Raw genomic sequence first — 15,900 nt, 5'->3', positions numbered from 1 at the left:
GTGTATGTATGTATGACTACATCTTTTGATCTGTTGATTGCTTTTGGACTTGTGTTAGACTTTTTGACTTCTGGTATTATACGAGGGTCGTTCGGAAAGTAATGCCTCCTATTCTTTTGTGGCGACTTTCGACGTCCGCGCCAAACGTCGTTGGTGTAGTACTAATGCTTGAACCTTCCTGTTTCATTTGCAGGTAGTTCCGTTGTTCTGCGGTAGTTGGCGCCAGGAGTGTTCTAAAATGGAGTCTCACATGGACGCGCGTATAAAACAGTGACGTGTGATTGAATTCCTCGCAGCTGAAGAAACTGCACCCATTCAAATCCACCGACGCTTGCTAAAGGTGTGTGGAGACGAACAATAGTCGTCAGCAACGTGAGGCGATGATTTCGGCATTTTCAAGGTGGTGACACGGCCGGGTCGATCCTGCACAGATGTCATCCCTCGCAATAAAGAGCGTCTTGATCATCTCATCCGCGCTGAGCGGCGGATAACGGCCAGAGAATTTTGCGTAAATCTGAACGTCGGCTGTAGTGAATTGGAAACAATGCTTGAACATCTTGGTTATCGCAAAGTCTATGCGAGATGGGTTCTGCGGATGCTTACAGAGCAACAAAAAACTCATTGAATGGAAATTTGTCGGGACCTGCTCGCCAATATGAAGCTGAAGGTGACAATGTTCTGAATAGCATCGTCACCGGACATGAGACGTGCTGTTGCCACCAGAAACCGGAGTCCAAAAGACAGTCCATGGAATGGTGCCAAGCAAATTCTCCGTCAAATAAGAAATCAAGACACAACCGTCTGCATGCAAAATGATGTGCACAGTCTCCTGGGATACCGAGGATGTGGTTTTTTTGGATGTCCTGGAGCCTGGAGAAACTGTCAGTCCAACACGCTACAAGACGACACTGACTAACCAGAAAGCCCGAATTTATAGGATGAGGCCAGAGAAGAAGACCAACTTTCACCTGCAACATGATAACGCCGGGCTCCACTCTAGTTTTGCGACAACTCATCCCTTGGCAAAATTCAGCTTGACTAACTTACGACATCCACCGTACGGTCCAGATTTAGCGCCTTCAGACTTCCATCTCTTAAGGCCTCTGAAAGATAGACTACGTGGCGAACATTTTCAAGACAGAGATACTGTTGTCAAAGGTGTAAGGAAGTGGTCAGTCTCGATTGGTTCCGATTTTTACAAGCGTGATGTGCAGACTCTGGTCCATCGTTGGCAAAAGTGCCTAACGGATGGTGGTGACTGTGGAAAAATGACAGCATGTATCTTAAATATTGCTCTATTTAGCTGTCCTGTTGTGATTTATGTATCTCCTGTAGTTTCCATGAATAAAAATTGGAGGCATTATTTATGGAACGGCCCTCGTACATGTACGGATTACTCGAACTGCAGCCCTCGTTGTTCCCTACCGATGATGCGAACTGAACTGACTATAACGTTATTCTTTTATTTATGTCATTCTTTTATTTAAATTCACTGTCATTTGTTATTTATTTCTTTAAACTCAGTACCCCCATTATACTGTTGTTTATTTACAGTGTCACGTTTACGCTTACACAATCATGATTTCGGCCTAAGATCGCCTACTGTCGTATTAAAATACACTATTAGACACATTGTCTAAGAGTCGACATTTCTGGCAGAGCCTACTGCTTTGTTTCATTACTGAGTACGCCAGCTTTACTATGAAGATGCTCTAGTCAGTAATTAAACAAAGCAGTAGGCTCTGCCAGAAATATCGACTCTTAGACAATGTGTCTAATAGTGTATTTTAATACGACAGTATGCGATCTTAGGCCGAAATCATGATTGTGTAAGTGTAAACGTGACACTGTAAATAAACAACAGTATAATGGGGGTACTGACTTTAAAGAAATATATAATGACTGTAGCCCCGCATTATGAAAAAATTATTTTTTATTTATTTTTGGGACATCACAGTTAGGTGTTTGTATGGTTGTTTTAGGATCTGCACCGCACCGGCTGTTCGCTGTTCTGCGGCGCAGAGGCGGAACAGAACCAGGCGCTGCTGAAGCGGGTGCTGCTGGCCTACGCGCGCTGGAACAAGGCGGTCGGCTACTGCCAGGGCTTCAACATGCTGGCCGCGCTCATACTGCAGGTCATGGACCGCTCCGAGGCTGACTCCGTCAAGGTAGGCAGGCCCGCCGCTCACTGCACTCCGGCACTCTGTATGGCACTCTCATGTTGCCATCATTATCCAGTCGTCGTTAAGTGGCCTGACTGCGCTGTTACTCAATTCTCGTAAGCATGTTTTAGACAGGAGCGAAAACAGGCAAACAAGAATCAGGGAACGAGAATTCTCTTTAGTGTAAACGGTATGCCCGAATGAGCAAATGGGTTTGGTAGTTGTCGGCTCGCTCTCTGCTTCGGCGTTAGCAGAAAAGGAAGCTTTCGTCTGCTATCTAGTCTACTTTTCCTGCTGTCGATATGAATAGTGTCAGCGATGGAGTGATTGAAAGGGAATTTTACGTTCCTGATAGAAGAATATGCGAGGGACGTTGAATCAGCAAAGCAACATCTTTTTTTCTTCTGAAAGCAGGTCGGTTTTATTCAGGATTCCAACACACTCGTTTGGCTACAAAATTCATTCTTCAACGTAATCTCCGTCGAGTGCAACTGCCTTACACCACCTTACGGGGTGGGTCTGTATGCCTGCCTCGTACCACGCTGCTGGTCGACTTCGTAGCTAACGTCCTGCATCCTTCATCATTGGGTCGAGTCCTTCCTCGAGCATGGGTGTGTGTGCTGTTCTTAACATAAGTTAGTACAGGATAGTGTAAGTCTAGGGACCGATGACCTCAGCAGTTTGATCCCTTAGGAATTCACACACATTTGAACATATTGGAGTGATGTTCTGAGGTTACATGGGTCCACCGTGCATCTCTCTTGGTTGTTGAGGCCAGTCTCACTACCCTACGGTACGGGGATGAGATTCTGCAACCAACAGTTGGGCCATATCGCCAACATTTAGAAGGAAATCGCATCTCGGTGGATGGTAAATCATGTGCTCATTGTGCTGTTCTCGTAATCACGTTCCTTCAGAAAGCTACGATCACCACAATGGGGCCTGCCTGTTCCCCTGACATGAATGCAGCCAAACATGTGTGGAACTGAAAGTAGCTGTTTTCGGACAACGATCGCGTACTCTGTGCCACTTAGGCTGACTCGCCATTGAAGAGTTGGACAATTTGCAGCTTGAGTTTGACGAACTTATCGACGGTACTCCACGATGGACTGAAGTCTGCATCCGCTCAAGACCACGGTTAACAACGTACTGACGATGCTCAAGTGGCAACAGAAAAATGGGAAATAGACTATTTTGTCGTTAAACAAATGCTTCAAAAATGTGTGTGAAATCTTATGGGACGTAACTGCTAAGGTCATCAGTCCCTAAGCTTACACACTACTTAACCTAAATTATCCTAAGGACAAACACACACATCCATGCCCGAGGGAGGACTCGTATCTCCGCCGGGACCAGCAACACAGTCCATGACTGCAGCGCCTAAGACCGCTCGGCTAATCCCGCGCGGCAAGATATGTTTATATTTTTGATTTGATGAACTGGACACACTGCAAATGAATATTTGCGCATGCGTCACAGCCAATTTTTTGTTTTCTGTGCCACGAATTTTGAAAGAACTGGATGTCGCAAAAATTTTGTTACTGTGTGCAATTCACATTTCATTAATGATATTTTGTTGAGATTAGCTCTTGTAGGCAGTTTAATAAAATCCTCGAAATGCTTCACATAACTTACTGCAGATATTAATAAATACCTGATATATAGCAACTGTTGAAATGAGAAACATTAAGGCAAATGTCTGCGGTTGCTAATAACCATTTATTATCGTTTCATTAATTATTCACAATCTGGTATATATGGAAAAAAAGGAGTATTCGACTAGGCAGGAAGTTATTCATTTTCCTTATGCAGTTTCTGAGAAGCACATTTTTTGTTCTTTATTAATTGAAAAGCGGTAAAGAAATTACTACACACTGGCTGCGTTAGAAAAATCGATCTCATTGTCAACTACCCTGTATTTTGCGTAGCTGGCTAATTCGTCATCTGCTGTACCCACACTCTTTTTTAGTGACAGTGGCTTTCGTACACAAACAAAGGCTTGTGACAAATCATTCCCTAATTCTGTGTGGAGGAATGCAAAAGTAACTTTACTCGTTCGGAACTTTTCAAGACATTTCAAACATCCGAAAGTAGAAGTAGAAAAATTTTTTCACCGTTAACCATTTCGCATTTTTTCTACAACACACGTAATTTCAGTGGTTTAATGTAACGTTTTCTATGGCATTAATCTGCGTTGAAACTATTTCTGAAGGATTCTTGTGTAATTTCACGTTCATTCTCCTACTCCTCCTCCTCCATATGACTCCAATAACGTCTACAAAGAAACTGTGCACTCTCTATGTTAAAAATATTACTCTTGTACTGATAACCTCGGTTCATGGCGCAGACGATTTACGGACACCATTCGTGTAAAACAGCCGACGCTCAGGAAACCGATATTTGATAGTGCTAGCGTAATCAGTTCAGACATAACAGATAAACATGACAGGGGAAAATGGTTTCCGAAAATTGGTTTTCTGCCTGCCGGAAGTTCTGTTGTGTGTAAACGCAGCAAAAGCGTGGGCGATCCTTCCGCGGTGACATTCACAATCATGACTATTTCCTACTTTCGGCGCTTGTTCCCAGAATACGTCGTTATTTTCGAACTGTGTTTAGACAGGAATCTAACAGCACGAGTTCATTTATAATCACGACTGTCACCTGCTAGTGGCATTTCTTTCGGAATGTGTCGCATATTTTTCCTACAAAAATTACGTTTAGCGTACGATACGACAAGTTTATATAATTGCAAGCAGTAAATGTACTTCTAGCACACAATTTTGAATCATTGTGATTAACAATGTTTACCTCCACGTCTTTTGATCCCCATCGGACTTAACTTAGTTTTATCTCCGAAATCGAAAGACTATAGTTTCCTCGTTACGTCCTTAGTAACAGCAAAACAGTTGCTACTTCGACATCTTAACTTCCATGATCGCTTGCGACAGACGCCAGCTACGTACAGTCAAAGGTAGGTGCATCGGCATGCCGCGGTAAATTTTTAAATTGTGCCGAAGTGTTTTTTGAAATGTTTCTTAATTAATTCGCACACATTTTAGGGGAGTTCTTCCATATTTCATTGTCTGCCATCACGTAATGTTCTCGTTAACACTCAGTTAACTAACATCGGCCGTAATCAGTTCGACTCTCTCTGAAAGAAGAATCGTGGGCCTAGCTAGAGGTCAAATTAAGCGTGTCCCTTCTCGGCAGAATTTATTTTGGAGGCGCGTTAGCAATGACGATGGTCCGTTATAGGCTAAATTCACAAGAAGACGGCACGGCAATCTGTTTTCTGTAATTTTTTAATAATTATTGTTCGTGATGTCCAGAACTCAAATATCAGTCAGCCAAAGCATAAGCAATTCGATGCACCACAAAATCGACTCTGAAATTTAGGATGGTCTTTAATTCAGTAATTTGTGGACTGTTTTGTTGATGGGCCACGTGAGTCTGTGGTAGAATGCTTACAATATGGGTGGATGAGGTTCAATTACCAACTGAGGGCAATTTTTTAACAATGGTGCGTGTCCTAAGAGCATTTCCATTAAGTGAAAAATACCTAAAGATGGGGAAAAAAAGCATCGGTAGTGCTGGAGAGTGGTAATCGAAGATTCCAGTCATGATTTTCTCGTCTTTTCCCTTCACACGTAATACTTACGTTCATTTACATATGAAATTCATCAAACATTCGCTAATTAACAAGTACGTTTTTGTGGTCTCTCTCTCTCTCTCTCACTCTCTCTCTCTCTCTCTCTCTCTCTCACACACACACACACACACACACACACACACACACACACACACACACACACACACACTCAAAAGAAACACACATACAGAGAGAGAGACAGTTAAAGAGAACAGAAATGAACAGACGTTAGTTTTCAGTGTGTACTCCGTTAGGTTGGCAACATGTACATAAACAAACCAAATAGGAACAGACATAAAGTGAACACAAAGTAATTAAGACTCTCAACCACAGTTTTCTATAAAATAGCTGCAGTTAGTGACAGAAGAATAATGATGCTCCACAGCAGTTAGTGCAAAGAACATGAAAAGTATGAAGAAAAAACTTCGTAATGTGAAAATGTGTTTATCTTTCATGAACGAAGTTATAGCGCGACCTCCAGTGTGACCAGATGAGAGTAAATGATGTCAGTCAGAAACTCGAATAACTGCAAGTAATTATCTACACTCATGCTCATAAATTAAGGATAATGCTGATACATGGTGAAACAACGCTCTGGTGGGCGGTTTTCGGGTATAAATCACCTCGGGGTATGACCATGCGGTGCATTTGACCTGCGGTCGTCGAACGGTGGCGCTGGCAGCAGTCCACATACGCAGAGGTGTGTTGGTGCATGTCAGAGTTCGGTGCAGCGAGTAAGTGTGCAGACGTTTTCAGACGTGCTGATGGTGACTGTATGTTTAAAATGGCTCAAAGAACACATATTGATGACGTTATGAGGGGCAGAATATTAGGGCGATTGGACACTGGCCAAACACAGCAGGTCGTAGCACGGCCCTCCGTGTGTCACAAAGTGTGATGTGAAGATTATGGAACGATTCCAGCACACAGGAAACTTGTCCAGGTACTACAGTACGGGACGTCCACAGTGTACAACACCACAAGAAGACCGATATCTCACCATCAGTGCCCGCAGACGGCCACGCAGTACTGCAGGTATCCTTGCTCGGGACCTTACCGCAGCCACTGGAAAAGTTGTCTCCAGACGACTGAACAGACACGGCTTATTCGCCCGGAGACCTGCAAGGTGTATTCCACTGACCTTTGATCACAGGTGAGCCCGTAAGCCTGGTGTCAAGAACACAGTATATGGTCATTGGAACAGTGGTCCCAAGTTGTGTTCACGGACGAGGCCAGGTATAGTCTGAACAGTGATTCTCGCCGGATTTTCATCTGACGTAAGCCAGGAAGCAGATACCAACGCCTTAACGTCCTTGACAGGTACCTGTAAGGAGGTGGTGGTTTGATGGTGTGGGGTGGGATTATGATTGGTACACGTACACCCCTGCATGTGTTTGACAGAGAAACCGTAACAGGACAGATGTATCGGGACGTCATTTTGCACCAGTATGTCCGCCTTTTCAGGGGTGCAGTGGGTCCCACCTTCCTCCTGATGGATGATAACGCACCGTGTTCTCCAGACCTAAACCCCATCGAGCACGTCTGGGATGCTCTCGGTCCAAATATCGCTGCACGTCTGCAAGCCCCTACGACACTTCAGGAGCTCCGACAGGCACGGGTCAAATACGGAAGGCTATACCCAAGCAGCTGCTCGACCACCTGGCGAGACGTAAAGCTTTGTGTAGTGAAGTTCAAAAATGGCTCTGAGCAATATGGTACTCAACTTCTGAGGTCATCAGTCCCCTAGAACTTAAAACTACTTAAACCTAACTAACCTAAGGACATCACACACATCCATGCCCGAGGCAGGATTCGAGCCTGCGACCGTAGCGGTCGCGCGGTTCCAGACTGTAGCGCCTAGAACCGCTCGTCCACCCGGCCGGCTGTAGTGAAGCCATCAAAGGTACACGAGTGAGCTTTCGGCTCCGATCATCCATATCGATGATGTTTCGTTGAATGGTTCGCGCGCTGACACTTGTTGATGGTCCAGTTTTGAAATCTGCAGCAATTTGCGGATGTATCGCACTTCTGTCTCGTTGAATGATTGTCTTCAGTCGCCGTTGGTCCCGTTCTTGCAGGATCTTCTTCTGGCCGCAGCGACGTCGGAGATTTGATATTTACGGTACACTCGTGAAATTGTCCTACGCGAAAATCCCAACTTCATCGCTGTCTCGGGGGTGCTGTGTCGCGTCGCTCGTGAGCCGACTGTAACACCACCTTGAAACTCACTTAAATCTTTATAACCTGCCATTGTAGTAGCAGTAAACGATCTAACAACTGCGCCAGACACTTGTTGTCTTATATAGGCGTTGCCGACCGCGGCGCCGTATTTGGCCTGTATACGTACATATCTCTGTATTTGAATACGCATGCCTATACCACTTTCTTTGACGCTTCCGTGTGTATTTGTACTGACTAGGATAGCGTTTCCTATTCGGGTCACGTCGACCAACTGCTTGTTTGCGGACCCGTGTTTACTGAAACTTTCTTGCTAATATTATCGTAAACTTTCACCTTGAATGAGATTTCGACTTTGCAGCGGAGTGTGCGCTGATATGAAACTTCCTGGCAGATTAAAACTGTGTTCCAGACCGAGACTCGAACTCGGGAGCTTTGCCTTTCGCAGGTAAGTGCTCTACCGTCTGAGCTACCCAAGCACGACTCCCGAGTTCGAGTCTCGGTCTGGCACACAGTTTAAATCTGCCAGGAAGTTTCAACTTCCACCTTGTTTACATATTCTGCAGTTGGGACGTCTCTGGCGCCCCTCTAAACCAGGCACTTGTGCCGCTAGGTTCTTAAACCGGTCCTGCACAATAATAAGCTCGCCAGATTCATTCGCGGCGTGGGCAGGTACACGTCCAAAGACGATAACTCCTTCCTGCCATTCTGTTAAGTCTACAGCTTGACGCGCCTTACTGTGCTGTAGAATCACCTGGCAGCCCATACACGATCTTCGCCATCTTCAGCGATACAAAGCGATCACTACCGCCTTTAAGTGGGTAACTGATATTTTGTCCAATGAGCTATCGAGTATGAGAAGCCGATCTTGCTCTGGTTTCGTTCTGCAATCAAGTGCATGCCCAAAGACTCATATTTGAAAGAGACTCCACACTTGATCAACTGAACCTTTTTCAGTATTCATCTTCCACGGAGGAAAATCTTTCGGTCGGTAGATCAGAAACCAACTTCTCTGTTCCCCCTTGACCGAGTTTCCTCCCGCAGTGAGTTCCACCAGCCTCCGACTTCCCTCCTAGGAAGCCTTTATCACACAGCCCCAGGCTGCAGTCATTCTGCGGCTTGATCGCTCGCTGGCCGCGACGCCATTTGCCAGCACGGACTGGAGTGCACGCCCCCGCAGGGCGAGCGCAGTCAGCAGGGGTGCTGGGTGCGGTACCCAACGGCGCGGGCCCGCAATAAAGAAGGCTCGGTCTTAAATCCCAGTGACGTCACGCTGGCGGAAAGGCGAGCCGGTTATCGACGGCGGGGAGGCGGCTGGAGATCTGAACCCATAGCTCACTGCACCGCAGTTGGTAGTGGTGAGGCAACCGACTGCGTTCAGCAGACGACCGAACACTCGATTGTATTCTAGTTCAGTTGTTTTATTTTTCAGTCTAATGAAACAACTCAACAACACTAGTCTCTACGGACACGTCAGCTATGTGAATGTTTTTCACTCACCCTCTGGTTCCACTTGATACGTGAGATCTGACGGAACCAAGACTCTGACGTTTATATCAGTTACACGAATGGTTCCACCACGGTCTCCACGTTTGAGTTTTACGTATTAGTCCAGTCTCTTCGATTATACATGAAGCATAACTAGGATTACTAAATTTTGGAGGGACAAATGGCGTATCTTATGTCACGCTCTCCACGCTGAGTTTTATTTATTAGTCCAGTCTCTTCGATTATACATGAAATACAATTAGGGTTACTAACTTTTATACAGACAAATGACGTACCTTATCTCAAGCAGAGGAGAATAAAAAGTACACTACTGGCCATTAAAATTGCTACACCAAGAAGAAATGCCGATGATAAACGGGTATTCATTGGACAAATATATTATACTAGCACTGACATATGATTAAATTTTCACGCAATTTGGGTGCATACATCCTGAGAAATCAGTACCCAGAACAACCACCTCTGGCCCTAAGAAAGGCCTTGATCCGCCTGTGCATTGAGTCAATCAGAGTATGGATGGCGTATACAGGTAAGGCTGCCCATTCAGCTTCAACGCGATACCACAGTTCATCAAGATAGTGACGGGCGTATTGTGACGAGACAGTTGCTCGGCCACCATTGACCAGACGTTTTCAATTGGTGAGAGGTCTGGAGAATGTGCTGGCCAGGGCAGCAGTCGAACATTTTCTGTATCCAGAAGTGGCCGTACAGGACCTGCAACATGCGGTCGTGCATTATCCTACTGAAATGTAGGGTTTCGCAGGGATCGAATGAAGGGTAGAGCCACGGGTCGTAACAGAGCTGAAATGTAACATCCACTGTTCAAAGTGTCGTCAGTGCGAACAATAGGTGACCGAGACGTGTAACCAATGACACCCCATACCATCACGCCGAGTGATACGCCAGTATGGCGATGACGAATACACGCTTCCAACGTGCGTTCACCGCGATGTCGGCAAACACGGATGCAACCATCATGATGCTGTAAACAGAACTTGGATTCATCCGAAAAAATGACGTTTTGCCATTCGTGCACCCAGGTTCGTCGTTGAGTACACCATCGCAGGCGCTCCTGTCTGTAACGCAGCGTCAAGGGTAACCGCAGCCATGGTCTCCGAGCTGATAGTCCATGCTGCTGCAAACGTCGTTGAACTGTTCGTGCAGATGATTGTTGTCTTGCAAACGTCCCCATCTGTTGACTCAGGGATCGAGACGTGGCTGCACGGTCTGTTACAGCCATGCAGATAAGATGCCTGTCATCTCGACTGCTAGTGATACGAGGCCGTTGGGATCCAGCACGGCGTTCCGTATTACCCTCGTGAACCCACCGATCCGACCAGCGCGAGCAGCAATGTCGCGATACGATAAACTGCAATTGCAATAGGCTACAATCCGACCTTTATCAAAGTCGAAAACGTGATGGTACGCATTTCTCCTCCTTACACGAGGCATCACAACAACGTTTCACCAGACAAGTTGGTCAACTGCTGTTTGTGTATGAGAAATCGGTTGGAAATTTTCCTCATATCAGCACGTTGTTGGTGTCGCCACCGGTGCCAACCTTATGAGAATGCTCTGAAAAGCTAATTATTTGCATATCACAGCATCTTCTTCCTGTCGGTTAAGTTTCGCGTCTGTAGCACGCCATCTTCGTGGTGTAGCAATTTTAATGGCCAGTAGTGTACATTTCTAGATATGAGCTATTTCCATAATTTATGTATTTATTTACTTAAATAAGTATTTTTGGTACTCTTGGCATAAATATCAGTTTTTGGTTGCTTTTAAAAGTTTTATTCTAAATTTATCTTAAAATAAATGTAAAATTACTTTTTTAGTTTCAATGTTTTGAAGCACTCTCTCTCTCTCTCTCTCTCTCTCTCTCTCTCTCTCTTCACTTTTCTGGCACCGAACGCCGATAATTTCCTTTCGGTAAATGCTGAGGTGATGTGAAGAGTAAGCGTATAAGATTTTTTTGATTGTTTGGTGATAATCACTTGATTTTTGGGCGTAAACAGTCACTTATCGGAAGTATTTCTTCGCAAAAAGTATTAGTCATCATTCGTTAATTTTCTTTGAGTCTCTCTAATTAAAATTAGGTAAGAATATGAATCTTCCTTGCAGATGCAGTGTATTCCATTTATAGAAATTATCTTGAGGATAATCCTTTTCATGCAATCAAACGATTTCTCCGATTTCTAGACTACTGAGTGTTTCGGCAGTTTGATCCAGATTTGAAGTTCACTGCTTAGTAAACGCACTGTTCATGAAAAAAATGGATCAAATGGCTCTGAGCACTGTGGGACTTAACATCTGAGGTCATCAGTCCCCTGGAACTTAGAACTACTTAAACCTAACTAACCTAAGGACAGCACACACATCCATGCCCGAGGCAGGATTCGAACCTGCGACAGTAGCGGTTCCAGACTGAAGCACCTAGAACCGCTCGGCCACATCGGCCGCCCACTGTTTATGAACATGGATGATAAACTGAACTAATAGCTACTTATTGCAACAAAATGAAATGTAAATACCGTAACGACAGTAACAGCTACGACACGCAGTAACAGAGTACAGTCGGTAATAATAATAATTTAACAACACGAAAATGATCGATTGTTTACGCTCAGGACTGAAAGCGCCGGAAGTCAGGCGTGTCCAGTTCTCACTCCCACCGTTCTATAAGGGTCCGAATTTCCTTAAAGACTCTTTACATATTACAGTGATAGATAGAGACACGCGTTCAACTGTGAAGTTGACGTACCAGTGTATGACTGTGAATAGTACTCACTTACATCTGTGAAATAATATACCGCTACTTTTCACAGGCTGTGAACTGAAAACAAGTTTGTGTGGATTGTATATGATTTGTAAGGGCATAGCAGGTGATGTAATTTTCGGTACACAACATTTACCTCCCAAACTATGAATGACTGAATAAGTGTTTAAGAGCTACAGTCAAATGGTTTTTAATTCACCTATATTATCTCGCCTTTTTAATGAAACGGAATGTAAATTGTGCTAAAATTTGGCAGTGTTGATTTCTTCATAACGTACACCTTATATGAACACTCGACTTTTCACCCCTAACGATATATCAGCTTAATTAGTTACAGTATAATTGTGTCTCAACTAACGTAATCCACAGCAACATATTAATAAGTTTCAAATTACGAAATGAAGAATTGGACAATTGAATACGTAATTAACATATATAATGCTTACTTTAACTTCAGCCTATCCCCTGAGAAGTCTTCGTATACAACTGTGAGTGTGAGTTCCCCCTTGGATTATGCACACCACTATTGTACATTACTGCTGTAATACGACCAAACAAATTACTACAGAACAGTTTGACTGAGAAGAACGAATGGGTAGCACAGTCAACTAATACATTAACGGGTGGTTTCATTAGAAAGAACAAGTACGTTGTTCAACCGAAAGAAAAAATTCTGTGATTTCTCTTGAAAAGAAAGAGTGAACAATTCAGTCACTATCCAAATCTTAAGTCCACTGTGTCGATAGACTTTATTCTGTTGCTCCTACAGACAGATTTCTCTTGAAAGAAAGAATGATAATAGTCCACCCGATACGTAAAACTGCAAATAACTGAATCAATGTTTTCCAGCTACCGACGGAATCAGTTATTTTCATTCGGTTCTTCCCATCTCTAGCACCTGGCTGGCACACGAGGCGAGCATTGAATCTCAAGCCAGCACTGCGACCACTTTTCGTCAGTCGCGCTGGGCGAGTTCATTCATTCATCTCTTCAGAAGGGCAGGACGACAGTGTCTGCCCCCTTTCGACCGGTCGGCGATGCCAAAATCGTAGCGCATACCCTGCAACCCTCCTCAAACGATTTTACAGAAACTATTTGGTAAAAAAAAATTCATTATTGCGATAGTTACAGCTTTACTTGTCAGCTTTGTGATGATGTGCCTATCATTTCGTTGCTGGCCACAGTTATTGTGATATTTGTATGTAAGTAAAACAATACGCTAAATTAGAAATAGTTTGCAATGAAAAAAGGGGTCGCTATGATTTTGTGTCTGATGCATATTACATAACATGTTGCAGCATACGAAATTTAGCTAGCAAATTGAATTTTTCTTTAGACTTGGTAGGAGGTCACCAATCTGAAGATAACTGATCTGATGTAGTACACTCATTTGCGATCACGCATGCCAGCAATAAAGACGGTGTGTGATGTCCACACAATTCCTTGTATTTCATAAACCCTTCGAGATGTTGAAATGAGATTTTGGAAAATGATAGCACTGTTTATTACGCAAAACTTCATTATCTACCCTGTTATTTCACTAACTATAGACTTTTTGGATAAAATATGAGAGAATGTAAATTTTAAGGGCCATTGATTGCTGTTGTTATGGGTTTTAAAACAACATAAGACATTACACATTTATGTACTGAAGTTGTGCTTTTTCATTAGCTATTTACGTTATTTTTCTCAACAACCTCAATAAACCACTGTTTCAGAATTCTCTCGCAATTGCGTCTGCACATGTCAGTGACATAATATCGGTTAACTATGCTGCATTTTGGAAAAAGAAGCTAATTGTAGCATGGCGGCAAGGGAAATGTGTCGATTTTACTCAAAATTCGCCACTCCTGGCGCTTCTCCGAAAGGCACAAACTCTCAACATGTCAGGAGGATGTAAATCGCTGCTTTTGTTCCATTTTCGGCGGAAGTACTTTTGCATACTAACCAAAGCAGAGGTGACAGATCTTTTTCAATGGTCGCCATGAAAATGTGGGCTTGGTGGGGCTTCACTACAGGTACAAAAAATGTTGTGACAGGCTTCAGTTTAGAACGGCACATCCCCTCCAGCGCTCAGTATTTCCCCTACAGCTCCTGCCCATAACCCCCACCACTACCGCCATGTCTATTGCTCATGTACCGAACAAGTTATGTTGCGCGCCCTCTAGTGGTTGGAGAGGATGGAATGCTTACAATGCCACATGTGGACAGTCTTTAATCAGTGCTGTTTCTGTACTATGGTTTATTATCTTAACAGATTAATAGCATTCCGTTACTTCTAGCTTAGCTGACTGAATAGTCACTAAATATCATAGCAAATTCTAAAGTAACCAGCCAATAATAGGAATTTAAAGTTTACATCACTTTTAGTGTTCATCTGTAAACAACACGCTTCAGGAAATTTAGAATGACAGGTAGTGGGTGGGGCAAGTTAGTTGAAATGCACACACTTCTGCATGCCTGTCACTGTTTGGCTACTGTTCTGTCACCTGGGTTACACAACGGTGCGTTTCCGGCCTGTGGTTATTGAGAAAGTTGTTCAAAGTCCCTTACCCTGCTCTGACCCTACTATCATGTTTATTCCTCCACCCTGTGTAATATGTGTTCACCCACAATCGTTTTATAAAATTTGCATATGGCATTATTGGCCGGGAGACTCCATCTGCGGTGCTCGGCCACATAGTGCAGATCTTTCTAATTGATGACACTTCGGCGGCTTTCGTGTCGATGATGATGATAACACACACACCCAGTCCCGAGCAGAGAAAATCCCTGACTGGCCAGTAATCGAACCCAAGGTCCTGTGATCGAAAGTCAGCAACACTAGGCACATGACCGCAAGACCGCGAAATGCTGACAATCATCTCATAATGACCTCTTCAAGGAGTTAAGAATTTCAACCACTCCGTGACAGTATGTATATTCACTAACAAAATTCGTCACAATTAAACCATGACAACTTGTGGAGAATAGCATTGTCCACAGTCCTTTGTGTTCTTCAGTAGGAATGACTGATCTGATGCAGCTCTTGACGCTAATCTATTCTGCGCAAGTCTCTTCATCTTTGCAAAACATCCATTCGAACCTGCTTACTGAAGTCAAGCCTTGGTCTCGTTCTAAAACTTTTATCCCCCCCCTCCCCCCCCCCCATACATCCATCCATCATCTAACTGATAATTCCTTGATGCCTTTAGGATGTTTTGTCAGCCCGTCGATTCATTTAATTAAGGGGTGCCACAACTTTCTTTTTTTACCAGTTCCATTTAGTAACTCCTCATCACTTACTCGATCTACCCATTTCATCTTCATAATTCTTCTTTAGTATCACATTTCAAAATATCCTCTTCTTCCCCGCACTCTTTATCATACAGGTTTCACTTCCTTATAAGGATATGATCCAGACAAATATCTCCAGAAAAGACTTCCTAACATTTACATTTATATTCGATGATAACAGATTTGCCTTTTTCAGAATCGCTTTTCTTGCTATAGCCAGCCCCCATTTTCTGTTCTCTCTTCACCCAGCGATAGTTATTTTTCTGCTCTAATAACAAAATTCACCTCTTAGGATCTCTTTTCCTAATCCACTTCCCTGAGCATGATGTAACTGAACTACATTCCATTAA

At 43.7% G+C, this 15,900-nt stretch overlaps 1 protein-coding gene across 1 annotated transcript in view; it reads left to right on the top strand.

Annotated features, from left to right (window-relative positions):
• The window catches only part of LOC124776685, a 712,754-nt gene that overhangs the window by 482,034 nt on the left and 214,820 nt on the right, over positions 1–15,900 (top strand). The window contains exon 3 of the mRNA XM_047251827.1: positions 1,983–2,168. Within this exon, the coding sequence (XP_047107783.1) occupies positions 1,983–2,168 (186 nt within the window). The remainder of the gene's footprint in view (positions 1–1,982; positions 2,169–15,900) is intronic.

This window comes from Schistocerca piceifrons, chromosome 1 (assembly GCF_021461385.2).
Source record: "Schistocerca piceifrons isolate TAMUIC-IGC-003096 chromosome 1, iqSchPice1.1, whole genome shotgun sequence".
NCBI lineage: Eukaryota > Metazoa > Arthropoda > Insecta > Orthoptera > Acrididae > Schistocerca > Schistocerca piceifrons.
This window is presented reverse-complemented; position numbering and strand designations above follow the sequence as displayed.